Consider the following 26,689-nt stretch of genomic DNA (forward strand, 5'->3'; position numbering starts at 1 on the left):
ATTTACTACTTCACCTTTTCCCTTTTTTTTTTTTTTTTTTATTTTATTTTAATTGGGTGGTAAAGTTTTGGGTTTTCTGGATGATTGGATGAAGTTGCAATTCGCTAATTCGATGGTTGAGTAATCATAATCACGGAATCAGAGTATTTTCTGTACATACTCGAATTTCTTTTTCTTTTTTTTTTTTGGGGGGGGGGGGGGGGGGGGGGGGGGGGGGGGGGGGTTGGTTTTGTGACCAATAATGAAAATCTAGATGTTTCTGGGTTAGGTGTGTAGTAGGAAGCAGAGTATATAGGTGAGATTTGTGATTAGTGGGGTGATTTGCAGTTTGATTATTCTTACTGCTTCTGATTTGTTAGATAGTTTGCTTTGTAATTATACTGCAATAATTATGCATCTTGTTTGTTTGCACTTTGCAGTGCTTAGATCAATACAAGTATTTTGTTATTGATTTAATTTGTGATCATATACAATTACAAAACATGTATATTAGTTGAAATTTTGTGAAAATCATCAATCTTCAAACCTGTTTTTAGCTCTTGTAATTTTCTGCTCTTTTCTTTGTTTTCTTTTCTGCTTTCTGCCCCCTAAATCTGTGTTTCCTTTTTAGCTGCTTTTCGGTTTTGCTTATAAATTCGTGTGTAACTTTGTTAGGAAGATTTCGTGTCAATGTCTATGGTAATGGAAGATTTCGTATCAATGTCTATGGTAACGATGACGGAAAAAGAATGAAATATTACTAGATAGAATTATTTGATGACCGTAATACCATGGTTCCATGAACATAATAATGGTTTCCTTGGTACATACCAAACGAGCTTTACAGCTTTGGATGATTAAGGACAAGTCTAGTCTCTATCACTTTAGGACTTTGGGGTTCAATTTGTTCACGTGGCTTCACATGGACTCGGCCTTGTTTTTCTAAGGAGACATCTAAAGTTTAAGTTCCAAATTACCTGATTTTCCAAGACTTGTTTTGTCATATTGTGAGGTCAAGTTAAACAGGAAAAGTTGAAAATTATACAGTCCAAGATCATCACCATATGTCCATGTCAATGATCCTCTTTAAAAAGGTTAATAAAGTAATTAGGGATTAGTCACAATTAACAACATATTGCGGATGATGCGGAGATGTGTTATGTTAAAAATGAAGAAATCAAATACATTACTCACCAAATGTGGAGTACAATGCTTGGATAGTGTATCCTTTATTAGATAATCATAGACAAATGAATAATGGAATAATAGAAAGTTACATAAACACAAAACCTACAGATGTACTGCTATTTGACAAATTGAATGGATTATTGTTGGGATTCTGTTCTTCTTTCACCCCAAAAAAAAACTAATGATGATATGTATGAAAAAATTAAAAGAATGATTATGCTAATAACTCTGTTCATTAGCTAGACAGTGTGCAAGGCTTTAAGAACCAGAACACATCCAATGTTCTTCCTTCTTTTGCAGCAACGAGAGATGCATTCTCGTTTTCACTCTTCTCAATGTTCTCGTCAAGCTCATCCTTCAGCGTCTTCTTCTGTCCCAATTCTTGTAGAATCTCTCTTTCCTGGTAGAATAAAACAATCAGTGTTAACAAGTGGATTTCAAATTTTCAATAAACAAACTTTGTAAATTTTATGCTGCTTGACAAGGGAGAACAACAGGGAAACACTGATCAAGAGGCTCAAAATATAGTGAGGATTCAGCCAAACAAAACTTGGTTTGTCACCACCAAAAGGACAGCCAACAGTAGCATAGATTAAGATTAGCATGTTAATTTGTTAACATTGGTGTACAGTACACTAATTCTCATCAATTTACTGCCAAAAGTATGCCTAGCATAGTTTGATTTTGCAATTACAATTGACAACATTGGAATCAATCTCACAACTTGGCAAGAAAGAATATACCAGCATTAAGAATACAATCTATAAGGTGCAGCAAATGATCATATTCAAAGAATTGGCATTAGTAATACAAAATTGATCCATACCATGAGCTCAGACTTTGTTCCCTTTGAAGGTGTGGCCTTGATAGGATCACGAGTGGCTGAAAACCCCTGAGGCGTAGGAGGATTGGTACGTATGGGCGATACCTTAGCCTCGCGCTTAACATTGTTCAAATTCAGAGAAATAGGGATATTCTCTGCTTCATCATCTCTCCTGAAACATACAACACAATTGAAGCATCAGCCTCTTGGGCATAATATAACAGTACTAGTATTATATAAACATCATTATAACCACAGAACACAAGGAAGTAGCAAGCATAAGTTAGACATACATGTTTCTCCTGAGCTTGGGTTTGGCATTGGTTTTGATTGCACCTTCAGGCTTAACCTGAAGCAAAGGCCTCCTTTCCTTATCACGATCATTCATCCTATTTTCCTTCTCTTTGAGGCCGGGAGCGAGCGCGGCAACCGGGATCGAAGCTAATGGTTTGTAAGAGTGGTTGGCATTGAGTTTGAGAGGCCCTTGTCCTTGGTGCAGGGATTGATCCTCCTGTTCCTCCTCAGGATTCTCATCCTCTTTGTCCCTAATTTTGGTAATTTTCTTCAACTCATTACAGAAATCACTGATTTTACCAAAAAGGTCCCTCCCACCAAACAAATCTTTAGCAGAATTAGTGGGTTTTAATCTTGGTTTTTCATCAGTCCCAGAAAACTCATCAGTGGACTTAGTATAATGATGGTGATTAGACTGAGGAGTTGAAAAATTAGGGTTTTGATTTTCAGAATCTTGATTAGGTGGAATACGCCTCTTGAAAAGAGTGGGTTCTTTTCGAGTCCAATCGGCAAGTCCAATGAGCTTCGATACACTAACAGATCTCAACAACTGCAAATATAAAATCACAATTACAATCTCAATTTCAATTCCAATAAAAGAAATAAAACCCCACTTTATAATGAAGAATAGAAAGAGAAGAAGTTACCTTAGAAGAAGAAGAAGGGGTTGATTTGAGGAAATCTTCAGCAGTTGCAGGATGCTTACAATCTGGAAACTCAAAAATAGAAATCCCAATTAAGGAAACAATTTTAGATTAATTAATTACTTTAAAAATGGCAAGAAAAGCATACCAGGGCGGCAAAACCAAGCAACATCATCGGAAGAGGAAGAAGAAGAAGGAGAAGCCAAGAAATCAACCCATTTAGGAGCATTAATGTTCTCGAAAACTTGATCAATCACAAATACAGATTCAATGTTCTTCCAATCGATCTTAGCAGCCTCCATTTTCTATCTTTCTTCTTCTTCTAAATTAATTCAGTGATTGAAGAATGTATGTAGCTAGGAAGCTACTGGAGTGATTGAGAGTGGGAGAGATGAACAGGACAACTGAAAATGGAGGAAAGAGAGAGAGTCCAGAGAGAAAAAGGGGGGGGGGGGGGGTTGGTGATAGTTGTAACGTTGGAGAAAAAAAAGGAGGGAAGCAACGTTAAAGAGAATGTGATGAAAGGAGACAATATCCTGATTTCTGAGTCTTCATTTACTTTTCGACCGTTGCAACTCTCCTACCTGGCTTTCTCTTTTCTTTTTCCATTTCTATGCTACTTGGGCCTACCCATTTTTGTAGCCCATAATCTCATTGCTAGCAAACCATGGGTTGGCCCCCTTATAAGTAATCCGACGGTAATTTTTATTGTAAAACTGGTTGTATTTTACGATGTACGGAGTATAAATAAGACTGTTTTTTTTTTTCTTATACACACTCCCATGGTAATTTACAAACCGGTGATCAAGCTAAGCTTAGTCTAGTGGTAAGAATTCCAATATTAAGGTTGGGGGGTTCAATCCCTACTAGAGTCTAGAGACAATTTGAGGGTGGAGATCTCTTACCTTTCCCCCTCACTTCCAAAGTGTTTGACCTGCGAATACTGGACCAAAAAAACCGTGAGGGTTGAGGTTCGGTCAGGGTCAGACACTTTGTGAGTGAGGGGAAAGGGTAAGGGATCCCCGTCCTCAAAGTGTCTCTAATAGGGATTGAACCCCGAAAAGTGACAATCTTACCACTACACCAAGCTAAGCTTGGTCTAACCGGTTATATGTTACATACCTTTAAAGCGGTTGAATTATACAACGTATAGACTACAGATTATTAACAAGACTGTTTTTAACTTGTGCTAAGTATACGTTAAAAAGTTTGCTTTGATTGTACGAGTTCTATGTACAAATATAAGCCATAAAACATACGGAGCAAGTAAAAACTGCTGGCTGATTCTCAAAAAAAAATGTTTATGGACAACCTATAACTCACTTTGCAATGGTCTTGTATCATGTTGGGTTACACTAACTCTGTCTGACCCATAACCTACAAGAGACAATTTTTCCTCATCAAAATTCTTTTTTAGAGCTGATTTTAGTTTCCAAATCATTTTTTTACTTAAAAATTTCTTATAATTCTTTGGAAATTAAAAACAAATAACAATAAAATATTGCTATATTTGGTTGTATTAACATACTGAGCATGAGAGCAATGACATTACTTGTACTACCAGCAAACGTACCAATATAAACTGCGTCTTAAGATTCTAGCAGCTTTCATGGAGCATTTCAAATTTTCAATGTGTACAATTGCTCCCTCAAATAGTCAAATGACATACAACACGGTAACAGCCCGAGACTCCTGAAGGATCATGGATTCATGGGGAAGCTGATTAATAACCTATAGCTAGATTGCCATACTATAGTCACTCCTGCAAAATCATTGAACATGAATATATGACTGACATTGTCTAAAACTTGAATTACCCTATACTCCTGAATTGTTAGTAGTAATATCGTCAATTATATAATTCCGATCAAACATATAATGAGAACATACATTACATTTTAGTACCTTACCCAATCTATAGTGCACAGACCCCAGCCACTTGGCACTGATGTCTGATGCAATGAGGTAATAATAACATTGGCCAAGGGAAGAAGAGAATAATACGAGTAGTAGGCAACATTTAGAACCTTTTTCTCTCTATATTAGATTCTGAGTACCACGAGACATAACTGGTCATATATCAGTTAGATGAAGAAGAGGAGGGGGGTGACTATATAGCCGTAAATTCAAAATCAGCTCTCTGTACCTAAAAACCAGGAACCAGGAACAAAAATGATGACAACACAAAAACTAAGCTTGTATCTGTACGCTTGCCCAATAACGTTTTCAATTCCTTACTTCATCCCCGAACACTTCACTATTGCAAACCGGACATGTCTGATAACAACAAAACAGGTCAAGAATATCAGAAAGAAGAGCCAAAAAGAAACATATACACAAAACACACACCATCTGTTTAGATTTATTTAGCCCAGTTTACCTTATTTATGCTGAGCCACTTCCTCCCACATTTGGAGTGGTATACATGCTTACATGGCAATGTCATTTGTTGGTCCCCGATTTTGTATGTCACCAAGCATATTACGCATCTGCCCAAAATTTTTAGTTAAAATATGATAATAACCCCAGTATTCTTGATTAACGCAAATATGAGACAGCAAAGGAGTTTGCAAATGAATTATTATATGCCACAAATGAGATAACTCAGAGAGCCTGCATGATATAATTACAGTATTACACTTCCAACTTCTTCAGTGCATTATTTAATTACCACACTTTCTTTTTAAGGCAACTTCAACAAGTAAATGCCTCAGTCCTTAGACAATTTTTATCAAGCAGCAGCAATACAAAGGGGGTTTTTCCCTTGAGAAGCACATAGGTAAAGCGCATGCCAAAAAACTTTAACTTATGAAGCAAAGGTCCTACGTCTTAATTGCGCGTTAAGAACTTGTCAATTGCATGCATAGTGACCCCATTTAATGACTAACCATGCCTAACTACTTCAATTTATTTCATCGATCTCTAAACACCAAGAAGAGCTGGAAAATATAGAAATGAATTTCATGTACACCAGGATATAAAAGCTGGTGGTCTCTGTCTACAGTTCTACACTACATCTCAAAGAGGCAATGAAACCGCACATTCAAGGAGCACCATTTCAGAGACACTGATGGTGATACATAGTCATGACATCAAAATGTTTCTTTACAAGTCTTTCTTCACTTTCAGCAACAGACATTGAACAAAATTAAATTGTTTTTTTTTTCCACTGATACTACATGAGGCAGTGCAAAATAACATCGCAAGACATGACAGATGAAATGGAGCTTGTTGACTCTTGGCAGTAGATAGCACTTATCTAAAAATATTACCTTTCTCTGGATTTTTTCCTTGAGAAAAAACCACCCGCCTTATATCTAGAGGTTGGAAGCAACTTGATAAGTTCTTGAGAAAGACCTCGACTTTGACTTCCTACTGCCTCACCTAGGTCAAGTAATTCCTGCAACAAGAAATCCATTCACTCACCAACTAAACTCGAATTTATAGAACAGCATGCCATTTAATTGTAACAAAAGAATGTTTTTTTAGCACACAAAGTCACATGCACCTTTTATGCATAAACTTAAATAATACACAAAAGAAAAGCAGCATGAGAGATCAGGGCCCCTTCTTGATAAGCAAAGATCAAATCTGTTCTTTCAGAAACAGTGGCGCGGCTAAAAACTATAACAGCAAGGGCAAGGAAAGGTCATGCAGAGATGCATATTAAGCCATGACACATAATATTTTTCCCTGGGTTCTTCAAATGGCAGCTTTTAAGGGACGACTTCAGAAGTATATTATTTTAAAAGATGAAGTAGAGCAGAATTTAATAGTTGTCCACAAAAAGAGTTGGACGATGAATAGTAAGAAATTACATGCAAGGAACAAAACAGCATAAAATCAGCCACTTGCTTTCTACATACTACATACAAAAGCAAGTTATAGTTAACCAGTGAATTTGTCCGATTTAAATACAAGGAGTTTTATGTAGTTAGGATATCCAAAATCAAATATAGCATCTTTCACAAGCTACGCACCCATTGGGCAGCTCTCTGCTTCAATGTTCCCAATTTAGAACTCTAACGACTATATTGGCATCATAAACACCCTACATCACAAGCCAAGCTGCATGAGACACCATCGCAGTTGGCAAAATCCACTACTTTACATTGATATTAAGCAGTTATCATGAAATTCAGTTATAGAACATGATAAGCCATGTAAAATGGTAACAAACCTCGTAAGTCATGCTATCAGGATCAACATCATCTTGCCAAGCAACCTGTAACAAAATACATAGTAATAAGGCTCCGTTATTGTCTAACCAACAATGAGAAAAAGCAATCAGCCACACAAAGATTCCACCTCACAGGCTAATGGTCTTAGAGTCAAAGGGATGCTTAAGCAAGTACAAATCACAAGAATTTTCTTCAAACCCTTTATGTTTCAATAAATTTTACATATAAAGTGACCATATTTCGGCTAACAAGCAGACAATGAAATATTGAAATCTTGCTTGCATTACTGAAAAAAGCTATGATGTAGGCTCATACCTCAGGACTATCATCTTCTTGATCGTCATCAGGACCTATAGGCATGGAGAAAATTTGTGTCAAATTAGACCAAAAGTAGCAGACAAATCAATTCCTGACAAAATAGGGAAAGGTCAAACTGATTTGAAAAGGATGGCAGACATTATAGGTCAATATGGCATAATAGCATCTAAAAGTTTTGGGAATATATATCCCCCAAAAAGTATTCAAATTGAAAAGAAAACAAAGGCAGAAATGGTCAAATTGATTAACGACTTAATGTAATCAGAAAACAAGCAAGACATTGGCAAACTCACATTCCTCAGCAGCATCTGAAGTTGTAACTACATTTTCTTGGGATTGAATGACCATGGTTGGTTCTTCAATGTGCATAGAAGGAGAATACTCCCAAGTCCTGCGATTAATTTCGGTTCTTGGCAAAGGATTGTTAACATCGTAGCCATAATAAGAAGTAGTTCCAACATCAGAGAAATCAGATCTGTTGTAGTTCATATTCATTGACCAATATGCAGTTTCCTGAAGAAGCAAGAAGGAATATGCTACATAATTAGTTGACTAATCATTAAAAAGTTGGCCTGATTGAAATGTCCTAGTTGAAAGAGTCAAATGTATGACACAATTGACCCTTGCTCTGAAAAAATAATTTCATCAATCATTGACCAACAACATAAAACATGATCACCTTCACATTTGACAACAACTCAACAAGTACTGTTACATTGTGTCAAGAACAACCCCCAAATATGCATAATCAAGCATCACTAAGTGAACGAGTACGAGCATTCATAAAGTAGTTTCATTCATCATTGACCAACAACATCAAACATGATCACTCTTCACATTTGACAACAACTATTGTTACATATCAAAATCAAGCTGCAAAAATCCATAATCGCGCAATGCAAGTGAATGTCTACTCAATAAAAGAAAATGTATGATTGAAAAACAAGGTAACAAAACATACCTGGTGATTAGGCATAGGGACATGAGGGTAAACATAAGTAACAGGCGGATTCGGGTTGGGAACGGGATTGAGATTTTGGTGAGCAAGACCGTCGAAAAAGCCCATAAAATGATCACAAGGTTGGTGTTGATAGGGGTTAGGATAAGCAGAGGCAGTGTTGTTGGCATAATAAAGCTCCATTGCTGGATTCTGATTCATTGTGTAGCGTACCCACAATTAGGTATTCCTGTTATAATCACCAAATATAGCAGCTTCTTAATTGCTGTTGAAACTAATTTACAACTAACAAACAAACTGTTGATAAACTATTAATGTTATATTCACAACACAACAAACATTCCAATTTCTAAACAAACAACCCCATTATCCCTTTTTTTTTTTCTTTTTTTTTAATAAAAATAAAATAAAAAAAAACAAAAATCTAGGGCTTGTTTGGCATCATTTTTGGTTTTTAGTTTTCTATTTTTTTGAAAACTAAAAACCAAAAACGGGAAACAAGAAAAAGGTGTTTCCACTTTTTTGTTGTCAGTTTTCAAAATTATTATGATTTTAATAAGTTTAAATAATTTTTGATTCATTATGTGACATATATCATTTCCTTTTATACAACAAAAAACCAAAAAATAGAAAACCATAGCAATGCCAAACGAACCCCTAGTAATTACTACTAGTATCCTTTATCTTCTCTATAATTTTTTTTTTTTTATTAGAATAATTAAGTGATAAGTAAAAGAGGAAGGAAAGACAAAAATTGTCTGAAAGAGCACACAGAAGCCAAAGAAAGTAGTTAAAATAAAAAATAATGGAAACCGTACAAATGTAAACAGGGAAAAAACATAAGAATCTACAAGTCCGTCTAGAATGTAAAAAGTACAAAAAAAAAAAAAAAAAAAAAACATGAATAAATAATTAAATTAACTGGGGTTTCTTCAGTTGTAAAAAGACGAACAAGACAGAGGTAATTAAAATTAAAATTAAAAAAAAAAATAAAAAAGAGGGTAATTATGAATTAACATTTTAGGTTAAAACAGAGGGAATGATTGTAATGAGAATGGTAATGGGAGTGTGAAAAAGGATTATAAAGAGGAAATGTAAAATGCAGGATCTGAAATGAAAGAGAAAGACAGAGAGAAAAGAAGTGACAGACAAGGTGTAATGCCGGAGGAGTGGCGGCGGAGTTAGCGGCGGCGTTGTTGATGTGCTGCTTCTTCTCCGACGTCGTCGTCTTCTTCTTTAGCAGTTGATGTTTGGGGGTTGAATTGGGTTGTTTCAGTTTAAAGGAAGGTGTTGTTCTGCAGTGCTACTTTTTGGTTTTTAAATTAATAAATGGGCGTAGATACAATTGAAGAAGAGGGAGAGAGTGGGAAAGAAGGGGGGGTCCCGGTTTGTGTGAGAAAATATGAAATACAAGTAGATTGATTACAGAATAGAACAGTATAAAACTACAAACTAGGAATACGACTCCTCTGTCTCTCTAACAGCCTACCCTCACTCGAGCATTGTCGCATACATTAAGGTCGTTACTTCGTAATAATTGCACACTAGGATCGTGTTCGGTAAAATATAGTTATGAAGAGAGTTGTTAGCTGTCAAGCCTTTGAAAATATAAATAATTTAGGTATGAGTGTTCGTAAAGTAGCGGTTGACTAGCTGTTATATATAAAAATCAATATTTTATTTTTAATACTATATATTAAATTCTCAAAAGCTACCTCTAACTTCAAAACCCTAAACACTACTTTGTCAACCACTCACATTTTTGTTAAGTCAAACCACTAAAAGCTACTCAAACCCTAACGCCGAACACGCCTTATGTATGGCGCAAAGTTTAAGAAAAATCATAGGGTATAAACCAAAAAGTAAATTTTATAATATAAAATATAATTAGTAGAGATATAGTTTCATTGTTAATAAGAAAGAAAAATACTATTTAATTTAAGTGGGGTTGGTAAGAGAGAAATAATAAAAATATAGTGATCTCTTACTAAACAAGGAAGTGTTGCAATTATTCAAACGGATGTAAAATAAAATTGTTGCGATTATTACGAAACGAAAGTGTATCAATTACGGAGCATTCACTCCTTTTTTTTTATTATTTTGTTTTTATATGGACTAAAAAGGTAAGATGAAGGCTCATATTGAACCTCGAATGCTGTTGATGGACTTCAAAGTCACAAGAGCATACACTTTATTGCTAAGGCTTTATCATCCACAACAACAATTTGGAAGGGAGTGGAACATAACCATCCGATTGTGATCCACGAATCCGAATTAGCCCGAAAGGTGAAGTAGGTGAAACACCAAAAAAACAATAGCATACACTTTATCGTTAAGGCTATATCCATTCGTCTAATTTTGTCTTAAATTAACTTGTTTTATTTGAAATTGTTTCATCGGTTTGTCATTTTATCTTAACTCTAAGGACCTGTTCACATTTACTGAACTGAACTGAACTGATTGGAGCTGAACTGAGCTGAAATGAATATTTTATGAAAGAGAGAAATTAGGAGCTGAACTAAACTGAACTGATTGGAGCTGAACTGAACTGATTAGATCTGAATTGAACTGAAATTAAGTAAATGTGAACAGGCCCTACCTTTATTTCTTATCATCCCCTTTGTTTTTATTTATAAAAGTGTATCAATTTGATTGATATATTTGTCAATACATAGTTTTGACCATATATTTAATTGTCTAATAAAAAATGTCAAAAAAATTAAATTACAAAAATAGACATTGTGACTAATGCACTAATCTAATACGAGTAATATTTTTTATTTTTTGAAACAAATCTAATAATATATGACTTTAATAAGTGTTACACTTTAATCGGCACACGTTCATTACTTTTGAATAATAATAGTTTATTGAAAAGTAATTTAAAAAAAAAAAAAAAAGAAGTAATGAACGTGAGAGGAAATAATAATAAAAAAAACTAATGGTGAATTTGTGTGGGGACATGAGATGAGATGTATATTAAATTTAAATGCAGTTTATTTGTTTAAAAAAAAAAAGTGTAACACTTATTTTTTTTTTTGACAGAAAAGTGTAACACTTATTAAAGGAGGGAGTAATCAATAAATTAGCAAAATTCAATAAAGCACATATGTAAAAAAAAAATTACGTATAACCACCAACTTAGGCACCCCCACCAATTTCCGCAATTTATATACAATGTACTCGTATCTGTTATTTGGAGGAAAAATAAAAGGATCAAGTCTATTACGGATTACTGTAATACACAAAAAGTTTCTACACGTCACACCAAGCCAAACCCAGGATTCCCAAAATGGATCCACTCCTTTTGTTTTCCATTTTTCTTTGACGGGATCTCCTCTCTCTCTTGTCTTTTTTTTTTTTTTTTTTTTTTTTTCGTTTTCCTTTTTATAGTTTTCTAGCATAAATGCCTCATCTCTATGAGTATAATCCTAACACATTCCACGTACTCCGTAACTACTACCTCCGTTACATATTATTTGCAACAATTAGACATTCTTCTTCTTTACTTTATGTCAAATCGTTGCAAATAATATATAACGAAGGTAGTAATTTTTTTCTTCGTTAATGTAGGAAATATTTGCATAGTATGAACACTCTCCTTTTTAAATTGGGTGCATAGTGTGAATACTTTTTTTTTTTTTTTGGGTCTGATTTTAATAAGGTCTAATCTGATTTAATAATTTGACTAAACTTTTAACACATTTAAATACTAAGCTATAAGAAAAACATTATCAAAATGGATCTTGTTAAATTGGTCTCATTATGAACTTTTTAAAAATGAAATTTTCATAATTTTTTTGGTAATACACAATTGACGATATTTAGCAATAATTAAATGATAATTAAAAATTCTGATTTGATCTGATTTGAATGTTTGTGGTCTGATATGATCTGGCCTGAATTTATTAAGAAATACTCGTAAATAATAAGTACCTGAAATGTTGATGAGAATATGTCCTTACTCAAACTTGGTCGATTGGTCTGATTAACATGTGCAAGATTCTAGTTCATTTGAGAAGTGTTTGGGAACTTCCAACTCCATAAACAACACTTTGAGTTGAATTATTTACCTCGAAACTATAAGGTGAAATCTATGCAAAGTAAAGTAACTGTTATTCTCCCTATTTTTATTTCAAATCCTTGATTGAAACTTTTTATATAATACATCTGATCTACTTTTAAGACGAATTAAAATAATTTCAATTTAGCAAAAATATAGTGAAAAGTAAATACTGTAATAAATTTAATACTCCGTAAGTATAATTTGTAGTTTGTGATTTATGATGGCCAATAAAAAAGCAAGGTGGGAAAGCAGTCCAAGAAAATGCTTTATAAGTAGAGACAAAATGGAAGCAAAGATAATAAAAAAGTGGTAGTAAAAGAGGAGAGATAGAGTGGTAATTATCCATTGAATAGAAGAAGTGGTAAATAAAAAAAGGGAGGGATTTAAGTAAGTAGCGTGTAGGTGGTGAGGGTGTGGGGGGGTTTGAGGCGAGAGTAAAGCCGGTTCCGCAGCCGATAAAATTGCTGGCGGCCGCATAAGTAGGAGCAGCAACAGAAGCTTTTTTCCTGTCTTCAACTGTTTGTTTCTTCACGCTCATTTATTATAATGACAATTATCCCCTTCTCCTTTATTGGGCTTCCCCTTTTTATTCTACCCTCTTCTCTCTTTTTTTGTGGACCACATTCATTTGCGTTCTCACTTACCACAGTTATCTTTTCTTTCTTTTACTCCGTATTTATTTATTTATTTATTTTTTTTATATGTTTCACCATTTTCACCAATTGGGCTAATCTGAATTCGAGAATAAGTTCTGGATAGTTAGGTTTTGGGTAATTAGGTTCCACTCCCTTCCCAATTATTATTGCGAGGGATCGAAGACATGTTCTCCCTACAAAGTATAGTCCCAATCACTACTACACCAACATCCAATTGGTTTTTCTATACTTCTTGTTGACTCAATAATATAATCACAATTACACCCAAAGTTATTTTACAAAGTACGGACTATGGGCCTGTTCTCATTGACTGAACTCAGCTGAACTGAACTGAACTGAAATGAACTGAACTGAACTGAACTGAATTGAACTGAACTCAGCTGAACTGAACTGAACTGAACTGAAATGAATATTTTATAAGAGAAGGAAATTAGGAGCCGAACTGAACTGAACTGAACTGAATTGAGCTGAACTGAACTGAACTAAATTTCAACGTAAGAGAACAGGCCCTATCATTCTATGAATAGGTGAGCACATCCTAAGATTATCCTACAGTACTTTCTTTTTATGCTTTATCAATGTAATGAATTTATCATTGATGATGCATGCTCTAATAACCCTAGCTGCAGCAAAGGTCATATCCGATTAATTATTGTGTTTATTACATATAATCTGTAATGTTGAACATTAATACAGCAAATGAATTATGAAACACCTATAAATACTACAATATTAACAATGGGTATTTTGGATTCATAGGTCTAGCCATGGTCTCAACAAATGTATGTATGGTCAGCTGATAATGTTTTTTCTCAACTTATATGACAAATTTATTTTTATATTTTTAAAATGGCACAATTTAAATCAAAACGTTGACTTCTCACCAACTATTAATTAATAGCCTTAATTAATTTCGCTCACTATCAAGGTATGCTGTCTAATTTTTGAGTCACCCCACACATATAGACGTGTTTTCTCTTGTGATCTCACAAGGCCACAACTTGTTAATCAAAAGATTAACCTAATGGTTAAAGCCCATGATCGGTTTTTATACTATATCACAACCTACACCCATATGTGTAAGTTAACACTAACTATTTGCCATGGAAAGCATATCCAACAAGTAGGATCTCAACTTGAATAAAATAGGCAATACTTAATAATCCTTTCGGCTTCCAACCTCTCACCTCCTTTTGTTTGCTCTAATATCCTATTTATCATTTCAGTTGAGTTTTCACATGTTATAATTGTTTATATTGTCAACTTAAGTAAATTCCATTCCACCAATATTGTTTCTCATGAAATGATGGAATTCATCTAATCAAATAAATTTGAAAGTAGCTAAAAAAGAATTGTATATATAACCCCTTGTTCTCTCTTTTATGGTTTTAGTTTTCTTGGTCGTTTAGGTCGAAAATAGTCTAATTTATTTATTCTATTGTGAAAATCAGACTATTTTCGACCCTTTTTCCTTAAATTTAATTTTTTTTTCCCTTTGTTTTGCTTAGCTTTGTTGAGTGTCTGTCTAATTTTTTTGAGTTTTCCCCTATTTTTTAGATTTTGATTTTCATGTATGGATGAAAATTTAATTTTAGGATTCCAATAATAATTGGGAAGGTGATTGTAAATGTTTCTACTTGAAAAAACATGTGAATACATCGAAAAACACTGTTCGCGTCAAGTTTTAAATGGTGAAAGTGTGGGATGTAACAAATATACAAAAATAGTTATGATTGTGGCCTTGTGGGATCACAAGAGAAAACACATCAATATGTATAGGGCGACTAAAAAATTAGACATCATAATCGTATTAGGTAACTAACAAGCTATGTAAAGATATTATAATACAAAATATATCTTAGATCTAGGAGAAAAAATATTCTATGGATATTCTCTATCAATACATATACTAAGTATATAATTCTTTTTCCACTACGAGTACAATGGACTATGGAGTACATAGCAACGTTGTTACATAGTACAGACATTATTAGGCCCAACACACTAGGCCTTACTTGTGTCTTGTTCTAGGCATATTCTTAGGTGTAACCTTCTGCACCTAGTGTAGGTGCAACAGCATGAAACACAAGAATTTATGGATGAAACGCAGCCCAAACTCAAATCATACAAAATGTTTTTCCCGCATAAGTTTGTTTCTTTTTAAAAAATTTTAGTTTCCTTCTTCCCAATTCTATCTTTTCTCTTTTCTTTCCTAATTCTCATCAAAATTTTCGATCATAAATTTCATTATAATTTTCTTTTACTCTGTTTTTTCTCCTTCCTTTTTTTTTTATTTTAATTGATTCATCAAATCCTACCACGAATGTTGTTGATTGTTCTTGATCAAAAATTTGCAATAATGATCTTCATCCCTTCATCATTTTGTGAAATGATTTTGAGTTTCAGAGAACTAATGGAGAAGAAGGTGGGTTTTATTTTATTTTCTCTCTCCTCCTTTTCTTTTTTCTTTTTTTATATATATATATTTTTGTTTTTATTCTTAATCAATCATAGATCAGTAATTATTTTATATATGATGATTCAAGATTAGATTTAAGATATATAATCAATTTTTGAGTTGGAATAATTATAATCGAATATTTGTATAATTTATGTAAGAAAAATGAACATGTAATAATTTAAAATGAACATGTACTACAAAATGAGCATTAGTACATTAAACATGAACATTTTACTACAAAAAATGAACATTTTTATTATATACAATGAATTTGAACTATTTGAATATGAAAATCATGTTCAATTTAATATACTAATTGTTTATAACTTTGTTTGTCATGTTCATTTTTGTACGTGTTCATTTTATTTTTTTTTAAAGGTTTTATTCAATTGCCATTGTATTTTGTTAAATTTACATCAATTTGATCTATGTATGAATTTTGATTTATTATGTGGTGATTTTGTAATGAATTTTGATCAATTCGATTAGGTTTGTGAACATGCAATTCATATGAATTGAATTTACGACCTTTAATTATGAACACAAGAAAATTGAAGAAATAAAAAATAAAATGATTATGAAAGATACACATTTATAAGTATTAAAAAAAATATGAACATGCATTAAAAATATGAATATACACAATTTAGAAAATGAATATACGTATTCAAAATATGAATATATGCATTATTGGTCCATTTTTTGAATGCGTATGACATAAGCATTTCAGAAGGTGAACATATACATAAAAAATATAAATATATGGATTTCAGAATGTTTACATAAGCGTTCAAATATATGAACATATGCATTCAAAATATGAACTTATACATTGGTTCATTTTTGAATGCGTATGAACATAATTAGGGCCTGTTCTTTTACGTTGAAATTCAGTTTAGTTCAGTTTAGTTCAGTCCAGTTCAGTTCAGCTGAGTTCAGTTCAGTTCAGTTCAGTTCAGCTCAATTCAGTTTAGTTCAGTTCAGTTCAGTTCAGCTCCTAATTTCCTTCTCTTATAAAATATTCATTTCATTTCAGTTCAGTTCAGTTCAGTTCAGTTCAGCTGAGTTCAGTCAATGAGAACTAACAGGCCCTTAAGCATTTCAGAAGGTGAACATATACATAAAAAATATGACATATGGATTTAGAAAGTGAATATATGCATTTCAGAAAGTTTATAAATGGATTCAAAATATGAACATATGAACTTCAAAATGTGAACATAAGTATCCGTTTGATTTCACTATTTTTTTTTTTTTACAATTCCAATAAAATATTTCGAACAATAGAGTTTCGAACAATTTCAAATAAAATTTAGTGATAATCATATAATTCAAACAAAATTAAATGAAATTTACATAAAATTGCCTTTTTTTTTAGGGAAGATCCTTTTGATTTTGCATCTCTTTTTTAATGTCCATTGATATTTTTGCAGTTTTTAAGTGAGAGAAAATGAAATAGAGAAGAGAGAAAGTGAAAAGGAGGAGAGAGAAAATCATATAGAAGAAGAGTTTTGAGTTTGGAAGTGACGTTACATTTATTGGGTGTGGGTGGGTGTATTGGGTGTGAGTGAGTATATTGTAGTTACCGTATTTTTTTTAGTTTTAGGGCCTTTTTTAATTGGGTTGTGCGTAATTGGGCTTCTGGGCTGCTGTTACACCTATTTAGGATGCATAAGGGTGCACCTTAGACCAATTGTTTATTCCAAGCGACCATCCATTTGCTGTCAAGCAACCAGCCACAGAAAGACACCTTGCAGTTAAGTCAACTATAACACAAAGCCCAACTCCATATTTTACTTCCAACCATTTGAGCCCAACAACACAAACCTGATTGGGCCTGTGTCGAGATCGACGCAAAGAGGATAGACAACCCGCACCTAAGTTAACTAGGTATATGAGGAATTACCCGTTCAAGGACTGGTACAACAACCATAAAATCTGTGGAACAAATTTATTATTATACTCCCTTTGTATTAAAACTAGGTGTTCCAATTGTTTTGCCCCAATTATTTTTTTTGTATGACTTCCTCACTCCACCAACAATATACAACCATAAAAAGGTAAGTCCAAAATACAATGAATCAACTTTTTAAAAAGGCAAACTAAAAATTATGGGACAATCTTAGTGGAACGGAGGGAGTATATTTATACATACATAAGAAATTAACAAAAAGTTTACCTTTCACAATGAAATTTTTATATTAGTCGTTTGAAATGTGACTAGCATAATATTTTAATGATTATATAGTTCATAATTGACATATTTTTTTCCAAGTAATTGGTTATAGACATTCTGTTCTCAATTGCACACTCATGATTATGTAGTTCTAGTTTTGGATTGGTGCAACACTCCACATGAACTCTAGAGATAATCGTGTGTTCATGCATTAACCCGAGTCACTCATTTTTCAAAAATAGCATTTGTATTGAATTAAATAACTATTCAAAACTCGAACTTATTTCAGTAGTAAGTTGCTATTTTTTTTTTGTTTGGTTGGATATGTGTATGTTTCCAAGTAAATTGACATGCGTGCCTGGACTTTGGAGGGGTGTCAATTGTGTCATTACTCGATGATGTTGTTATTGTTGTTGTTGTTGTGTGTTGATGATGAACAAATATCTAAGTGTTATGCATCCATCTGAAGCAGGTGTAAATTAGCAGTGCACGAGTAATTCTACAGGAACAGGATCATCCGCGCTCCGCCTGTTAAATGACAATTAAGCTATCATTTTTGCTCGTCAGTAGTCTGCAGTCATGAAAATATATAAGTATATTTTTTTTAATATACTCATATTATTTTTACCTCTACTTTTTTTTTTTTTTTTCTTCCTCCCCCTTTAACTCTAGTGTTACATGTACCACTTAGGTACGTTCCCATTCAACAAGTATCTTATTCATAAAAATTACTTTGATTTTAAGTAGCATGTGAGATCTTGTTAAATTAATCATAATATACATTATTTTAAATTCGTAAACTTATTATTACTTTAAATAGTTATTTTTTTTATTTCATTATTTTATTTATTTATTTATTTATTTTTGTGAAAAACTACCTTATATACTTTAAATTTGTGGAAAACTACCTTATAAAAAAATTGTTGTATGAAACTACCTTATAAAAACTAATTTTTGTAAGTTCCTATGTGCTTGATTTGACAATGAAAGAGAAAGAGAATCAGGGGTTATATAGGGGCTATGAAGAAATTGGGTGGGATAAGGAGAAAAAATGATTGAAAATGGATCATTAAACATCTCTTATTCAATGTAATAATCCGGTAAAAGGTAGCTTCTTACAACATTTAGCGACTGAGTAAGTAGTTTCTTATAAAAGAGTTTTTTACAATATTTTTTCATAAGGTAGTTTTTCACAAAAACTAAAATGTATAAGGTGATTCTTCACAAAAAAATCCAATAATGATAAACGGGCCAGAGCCACACCCATCACAACTGTCCACTTTATACGATCAAGGAGGTTCCAACTCAAAACCATATGGCAATGAGAGGAGTAGCCCCTTAGCCTTATTAAGTGGACACGACTTTCTTCTTTCTTTATTGTGGGATACACATCCCAATATTTCTCTTTCAATGTGGGACAACACTTTCACTCACATGTGGGTTTGCTCATGGGCTCAACAAATAAGTTAATGATCAATGAGGTGCATTACTTAAAAAGTGAAAATTACGGAATATCAAGTAACATACTGTATACATCTTATTACTGTGTGCCGGTGTCAAAAGGGAACTCGTTACATGTCTACTGTTAAGGAAATCGGAATCCATAATAATGTGATACAGTAACATACTTGGTACAAAACAGGCCTTATTAGTTAGTGTGAAAAAAGTTTAGTAATTCTAAAAATGGGAATAATAGTGTTGATAAATTGAGGTATAAATTAAGGTAGTATTAGGCCGGTATAGAGGTGAGGAAAGTGGAAGCACATGGAAAGTGTCCCAGCCATATCTTGATTGTCTAAAATATGAAGGGGCAGTAAATAACATGGAATTTACACCACACCTTTCAATTCAAGTGTTGTTGGTGTGTTTTATGAAGTAGTAGTAATAATATCATATCAATAATAATAATGATAAGGGTGAGTAGTGAGAGTGATGACCAAATGCATGCAAGCTAGCTATCAGTTTCAGAGGGTGCAGCACCTCTTCCCTTTTGTCCCCGGCCCCTCTTCCTCTCCCTCTATTTGTAATTGTATCTCACTATCTTGTTGTATGTAGTGTGCTACTACTTGCGTGCTTTTATTCTTGCTTAATAATGCCAATTCATTCCACCACTTAACTATTCATCAATAAACCTACACACATTACATGATACATGCTAAGGAGTAAGGATACATGTTTATATTGTCACCTCACAATTTTTCATTCTTCAGCTTCTTTGTGATTAATGCTTCTTGCTCCTGTCGCGTCGTTATTATAAAGCATTATAAAATACTGTTTTAATATGAATAGGAAACTTGTGTCATGATGCCTATAAAGATCTCTTATCTAGTTTGATACCTGCATATGGGGAAAATCGCTCCAATGATCGGGATATAAAAGTAAGTATTTGTGATTAATTAAAACCATAACTTAGAAGTGAAATATAAGGAGTTTTAATTTATAGAATACCTGAAACAAGTGCCACATCTTGTGAAGTGGAGTAAAAGTGTCCACGTGGACCTAAATTTTTTCCCGATAAGGATAATTCCAATAGTGGATAGGGCCCATGCTCACAAATATTGCCCATTTTCTAGTTCATACTGGTAGCCGTTAACATCCCATATAAATTAAGATCGTTTTTTTCCCCTAATAACATTGTTGATTAAGCCCACATCAAATAAAATATAATAAATGAACTTTATAAAGATTAAATTTCATTATATCATAATAAATAAATTAAATAACCTAAATTTTTATGATAATGTTAACTTGTGTAAAAGAGTATACTCGTATAGTAGAACCGTAGAAGTGTACTACTCGTATGAGTTAAAAAAATAAGATGGGCAAGGGGCAGTCTCTTTCGGGTTGCACCAGCAGGAAGGGAGAGAAGATGAAGATCGTTATCAATTGACGTCAGGTGTTTATGTGAACAGTTACTTGTTATCATTTCCATTTTTCATTTTTCATTTTTCATTTTGACATTTGACACGCCCATGCACCATATTCCTATTTTCCTAACATCTTATTAATACTTAAAATATTATTACTATTATTTGTCATATTCCCACTTTTATTTTTCTCCAGAATTAATCAATCCCCATCTGATCTCTACCTCTTTTGTCTCTTCCTCACTATCTGTTTCCTGTCTTCTCTGCTTCTACTGTTTCAATTTTCTCTATTTTGGCCCCCCTCTCTTCATTTTTTATTTTATTCTCTTATTTTTTAATTTAAAGATTAATATCTTATGCTCAATAAATATGTTTCCTTAAAATTGTATGAGTTTCATGTTTGAGAACATATAACCAGTAATATTTATATTATTCCGTAAGAAAGGTAATTAAAGTTAAGAAAAATGCTATACATAACCCTTAAAAAGCTAAAAGAAGAAAGTATTAATGAAATATATTTACGTGTATTATATACACTGGTTTATGCATAATTTGTCATATAATTTCTAATTAATATGAAGTATACCAAGTATAAGGTTATAGTTTTACAATCTTTCAAAAAAAAAAAAAAAAAAGTTATAGTTTTACAAATTAATTGATAGTTTCATACGTCATTTGTGCGTATATATCTTTTCATCTTTTGGGAGGATATAGTCGTTACATTTATGAGCAAAAGAATTTAAAGTTTTATCAAGATCAAAATCAACCATTATAATTAAGCAAAAGAGCACAAAAGGTTGAGGAGAAATACATGCAAGAAGTAATAATTAGAGTACAAGTGTTTGACCAGGTTTATGCAATTGACATTCCTTGTATCAGTGCAATCATGTGATATGACAAGCTGTACAACACTATAAACAGTGCTTTTCTTCAATGTTCACTACGGAGTTACTACACTAGTGGTGGCTATTTCAATTCGATCGCAAACATGATTTTGACATTTTGAACGTAACAACAATATTAGTGCCACTAAATAAAATTAAAGAAGAGCAATTAAATCATTTTCCATTGACCTATATCGATTCTCGCTAGCTAGTTGCTTAGCATATAAAAGTAGAATTTTAGATGACCGAGTTGAATCGAGCAAGTCTATTATTAATTAGCTGAATTAGGGTTGTGTTGTTTAGGTTTTGTATATTAAATAAGCTCAATTAGGGCATTAGATTCTGTTACGTATGTACATACAATAACTATTACTACAATACGAGTACGTATTATGAGTATTGTTAGCTAGTTAAAAAAAATTATCCGAGATAAAAGAAACCATGCAAAATTCTAAAAGGTAAGTGTTCCCACTTTCTAGTGTTTCGATTAAAGCTTTATAGGGATTCATGAATTTGTTTAGTTAGTAGATCGAGTCCAAGTGAATGTTGAACGTAGCAACAAGCAAGAGACAAAGCTAATCGAAAAAAACAACACCTAAGTAAGTATTCAAAAATTGAATATGTTTGGGACTTAAATTGGAAACTTCATTACACTACATCCGAGTACGCACTCGTGCTGTCTTGGTAACACATCTATCTAGCTTATAGAAATATGCATTTTTGGTCAAACCAATCTAGCCTACGTACGATTTCTCTTCATGGGTTATATCATTCTTTTCAACCTTCCTAGATTTCCTCTTCCTATTAAATAATCAACATAATGTATGATTGTATTTGTACGTATGTCAATTTTATAGCATAGGATGTGGTCAAACTATTAAGATTTCAACTTTTATTACAACAAGTACATTTTGTTCTTCATAAGGTAAGAATACAATAAATTAGGTGACCCTCTTTGAAGAGGTGAATTTAATTCATTAGATACAACCATGGTAGAAAGAGTGGGACAAATTAAATACAACAATCTATGTAAATATGACATATAACCTATTGGTAAATAGATCGATCTTTAGAAGTATGCAGTGTAGTAGTAATACTTGGGTAGCTTAACTAAGCTTTATCAATTTAAGTTATAACTGTGTAAGTAATAATAATACTAGTGCAGATTAGAATTAGCAACCGGGTTGTTCGGACTAATTGAGTTAATTCAAGTCTTGTCGTTTTCAAGTTAGAATCGTTCGGGTTGATTTTGAGTTTAGGTGAGGTTGGGTCATTGTTTTCAGTTCTGTTATTGTTAATATGCTTATTTTAATATACAATCATCATCAACTGAAACAGTGATTGTTGGGTTGATTCAGTTTGTATACAATTGAGTGATTTTGGTAGGGTTTGATTGAATATAGTCAAATTAGATTTTACTTTCTTTTATACCGATACTTTAACCATGTCATATACGTTTAACGTAAATACTATTCCGTACTTTGCACTATTATATTTTAAGTGAATAACTTTCCAAGTTTCAAAATGGAGTTGGTACCGACAAGAAATAAACTTGTCCCAAATCTTTATTTTTTTATAAGCTCTCAAAGTGTCAAATATTAAATGGGAATGCTAGAAAATTCTAATATCTAAAAAAGATGGTATAATGTACAACACCATATCCATTCTTTTGGGTGGTATAGAAGGGCTTGAGTGATTATGGGCCAACTGCAGGCGACATCTTCCTGAATTTTAGCGTCTCCTTTTTGATTATGACTCATGAGAAAGCTTGGTTTACCAATTCTCACTACTATGGGTAAAACTCGCTAGCTTTTTTGCCTTATTCTTAGTAAGGATAAATGAGATCAAATTGTACAACTTATGTCAATCCGAATCCACCCATTTCCCTTATCATACACTCGTGTATAATGTGTATATGGTAGGTCATAAGTTCAAATCCCGATCCACCATTACAATTTCTAATGTTCTGGTGACTCATATGAACTAAGGGTCTGTTCACTTTAGCTAAATTTCATTTCAGTTCAGTTCAATTCAGCTCAGCTCCAATTAGTTCAGTTCAGTTTAGTTCAGCTCCATTCAGTTCTATTCTGTTCAGTTAAGCTCCATTCAATTATGTTCTGTTCAATTCAATTCCTAATTTTGTTCTCACATAAATTATTCATTTCAGTTCTACTTAGTACAGTTGAGTTCAGTTCAACTCCAATCAATCCAGTTCAGCTCAATTCAGTAAATGTGAACAAGCCCTAAAAAAAATATACTTTGCATAAGTCTTATGTGTTCATTGGCTATTTTGTTTGCTACTCCCCTAGTTCTATACGAATAACACAATCAAACTTTTTTGGTGTTTAGAGAGCCACAAGGGCGGGGGCGAGAATCGATCTCAGGATCTCCTGGTACCAGGAGAGAAGCTCTAACCACTTGAGTTATATTCCACTCTCACAACACAATCAAACTTAATACACTTGTCAACGCTCTAATTTTAATTTGAATCTAATTATAAATATGTAAACAAAAATTAAAAAGTTGATATTAGAAATTTTATAGCAAATCTAATTACCAAAGAAACAACATTTTACCTGATAAAGTTTTTATATAATAAACAATAAAACTATAGTCAAAGTTAATATACTACTAGATACGAAGTATATTTTTGTAAGGAAATAGTCAAAGTTAATATAAGAATACTGAAAAAAGCCCAAATGTGTCAATATTATGTAACATAGTTAATAAATTTTTACTACTCCTAACTTCCTAAGATGTACTAATTTTGTTGGGGCTATATGATTATTAGGCTTTATTAGTTTAACTTAGGCACTGTTCACTTCACCTTATTTTTGCTGAACTGAAATTATTTTTAGTGAAACAAAATTATATTTTCTGAACTTAAATTATTTTTACTGAACTTAAATTAATTTTACTGAACTGAAATTATTTTTGTTGAACTGAAATCATTTTTATTGATTTTCTAATATAATTCTTCTTTAAGAAAACTGAATTTTACTGAATTGAACTTATTTTACTGAACTGAAATTATTTTTTGTAAACAGAACATAATTTTACTGAACTAAACTTATTTTTACAGAACTGAAATTATTTTTATTTAATATTATTTTTTCAAGGTGAAGTGAGCAAGGCCTTACTCCGTATTAAAGTTGTTATTCTTGACATAATCAATCTGATATTTTTATTTGTGCTTATTTATCATTATATATCTTTAATTTTGTAATTAAAAAGATTAAAAAAAAATTCATATTTAGAAAGTACACTTTGATAAAAATCTAATGACATCTTATTTGATTGTACAAATTAGGTTAAAAACTTAAAATTGGTAAAGTCTGAAAAATCAGATCAAATTAGGTTATATTATATAACAGATGAAGTGTCCAAAAAATAAAAATAAAAAATAATAATAGATGAAGTATTAGATAAAAAAAAATCTATATTAAAATGAATCAAACATTAGCTTAATTGTTTTATAAATATGTTTAGTAAACTCATAGGTTGATCGACCTTTAGTGAAACCACTGCAAGGTATTACAAAGTACGGAATACAAAGTAATTACTACAGTAATATTCATTTTATTATACTTCGTATATTGTTAAATTATTTCTACTATATGCTGCGCACAAACTTCTAATTATAATCATACTTCTTAAGTGTAAACATATTATTGTGGGGGTAAAGTACTAAAGTAGTAAACGGAGTTTATAAAAAATGGAAAAAATATAAAATGTAAAGAATATAAGAACCAACTAAAATGGAAAATGAAAGTGTTATATATGATTATTTGTGAACGGAGATAGTACATATATATGACTTTTGTCTCTGAAGACTACAGTAGTTAAACGATTTTGGTAGAGAAACGATGATCAAACCAATATGAAGTAAGAATGTGAGAGACGAGTGTTTTATATGCTTTACTTACTCACAAAGAAATTAACTTAAAGTGTCAATATCTTAAAAATAATAATCTAGAATGATAGAATATAATAACCAATTTCGATCTTCAATTGGGTATAGGGGAACGACCTTTGATGTATTTACACTTCAAGTTTAGAGAGCTCGAGAGGGTGTGATATACTCCCTCAGTGTCCTAATTTGACCGGTATATTTGTCAATATATATGAAACTTTGGTCGCAAGATCTTAATTAGCAATAAAATTTAGTATAAAAAGTTGTATTCATTCGAAAATTAAACAATGAGATGATTATATACTACATCCCTTTCATATTATTTGCTACGAATTTTGAGTAGAAAATATCTAATCGTTGCAAATAATTAATCTGTAACAGACTAATAGATGTAGTATAACAAGTATTCATAGCTATGACTATATATTTGATCTTGTTACAAAGCATAAACATTGGTTAAATTAAAGTGGTGTACGTAAATAGTGTAAACATTATAATGAAGCACTTAAAAAACACCAACGGAGTAACATTAGTTGATCTAGGACTACATTCATAGCTAGGACTATATTATTTGATCTTGGAGCTTAACAATCCGTTTAATTTTTTGGTTGAATTAGGTAGTACATATGACTGTATAGAAATAGTTGCAGAGTATGTGTTGGAAGGGATGAAAGAATAGTGTAGTTGCACAAAAACCAAATCAATAGCTTTTGTGGAGTTGACTGAATGACTGAATGTACATGTACTAGCTTAAGCTAATATAGCTGCATGAAATGAGTCTAAGACGTACAATATAATGACTGTGCAAAACTCTATGACTGAATGAAATAGTTAGATCTTCACCATCGTACTCAATTCGAAAAATAAAAATGAAATAGCAGAATATCTATTTGTTCAATAACTTGAAAGCTGAATACGTACAAACGGCGTTTGTGTTTTATGAACGAGTGAAGAAGACTGATCTACTAGTATATATCTGAGATTCTGAGGAGGGTAAAAGTTTCTATTTTCTTTTACATTCTATGTTACTGTACTTATCCTTTATTTTACATTTACATTTACTCTTCTTTTTCTCTATCTGTCCTTCAGTCCTTCTCATGCCCAGAAACTGTCTCTCTCTCTCTTTCTCTCACTCACTCTTTTTCGTCTGTCAATTTGCCTTTTTTTTTATTTTTTGAAAAAATAAAAAAAGAAAAACTTTAATCATATGACAAGGATCGGAGTATTTATAATTGAGTTGCCTCTGATAAATAATGGTGAATTGAAGCAGTAGTAGTGAGA

General features: G+C 32.3%; 2 protein-coding genes across 2 annotated transcripts; both read right to left on the reverse strand.

Annotated features, from left to right (window-relative positions):
- Nucleotides 1-1,402: 1,402 nt before the first annotated feature.
- On the reverse strand, nt 1,403-3,238 carry LOC145593905 (uncharacterized). Its single transcript, XM_081650265.1, has 5 exons — nt 3,077-3,238; nt 2,932-2,993; nt 2,284-2,834; nt 1,994-2,162; nt 1,403-1,567 (listed from the first exon to the last, which is right to left on the reverse strand). The coding sequence occupies exons 1-5, from the start codon at nt 3,228-3,230 to the stop codon at nt 1,403-1,405; spliced, it is 1,101 nt and encodes a 366-aa protein (XP_081506391.1). The 5' UTR covers nt 3,231-3,238.
- A 1,445-nt stretch (nt 3,239-4,683) lies between these two features.
- On the reverse strand, nt 4,684-9,640 carry LOC145595510 (E3 ubiquitin-protein ligase BIG BROTHER-like). Its single transcript, XM_081651929.1, has 8 exons — nt 9,536-9,640; nt 8,389-8,614; nt 7,721-7,940; nt 7,425-7,459; nt 7,109-7,153; nt 6,201-6,328; nt 5,309-5,417; nt 4,684-5,205 (listed from the first exon to the last, which is right to left on the reverse strand). Exons 2-8 carry the CDS (start codon nt 8,584-8,586, stop codon nt 5,155-5,157), a joined length of 786 nt encoding a protein of 261 aa, XP_081508055.1. The 5' UTR covers nt 8,587-8,614; nt 9,536-9,640; the 3' UTR covers nt 4,684-5,154.
- Between the last annotated feature and the right edge of the window lie 17,049 nt (nt 9,641-26,689).

This window comes from Chenopodium album, chromosome 19 (assembly GCF_948465745.1).
Source record: "Chenopodium album chromosome 19, dcCheAlbu1.1, whole genome shotgun sequence".
NCBI classification, from domain to species: domain Eukaryota; kingdom Viridiplantae; phylum Streptophyta; class Magnoliopsida; order Caryophyllales; family Amaranthaceae; genus Chenopodium; species Chenopodium album.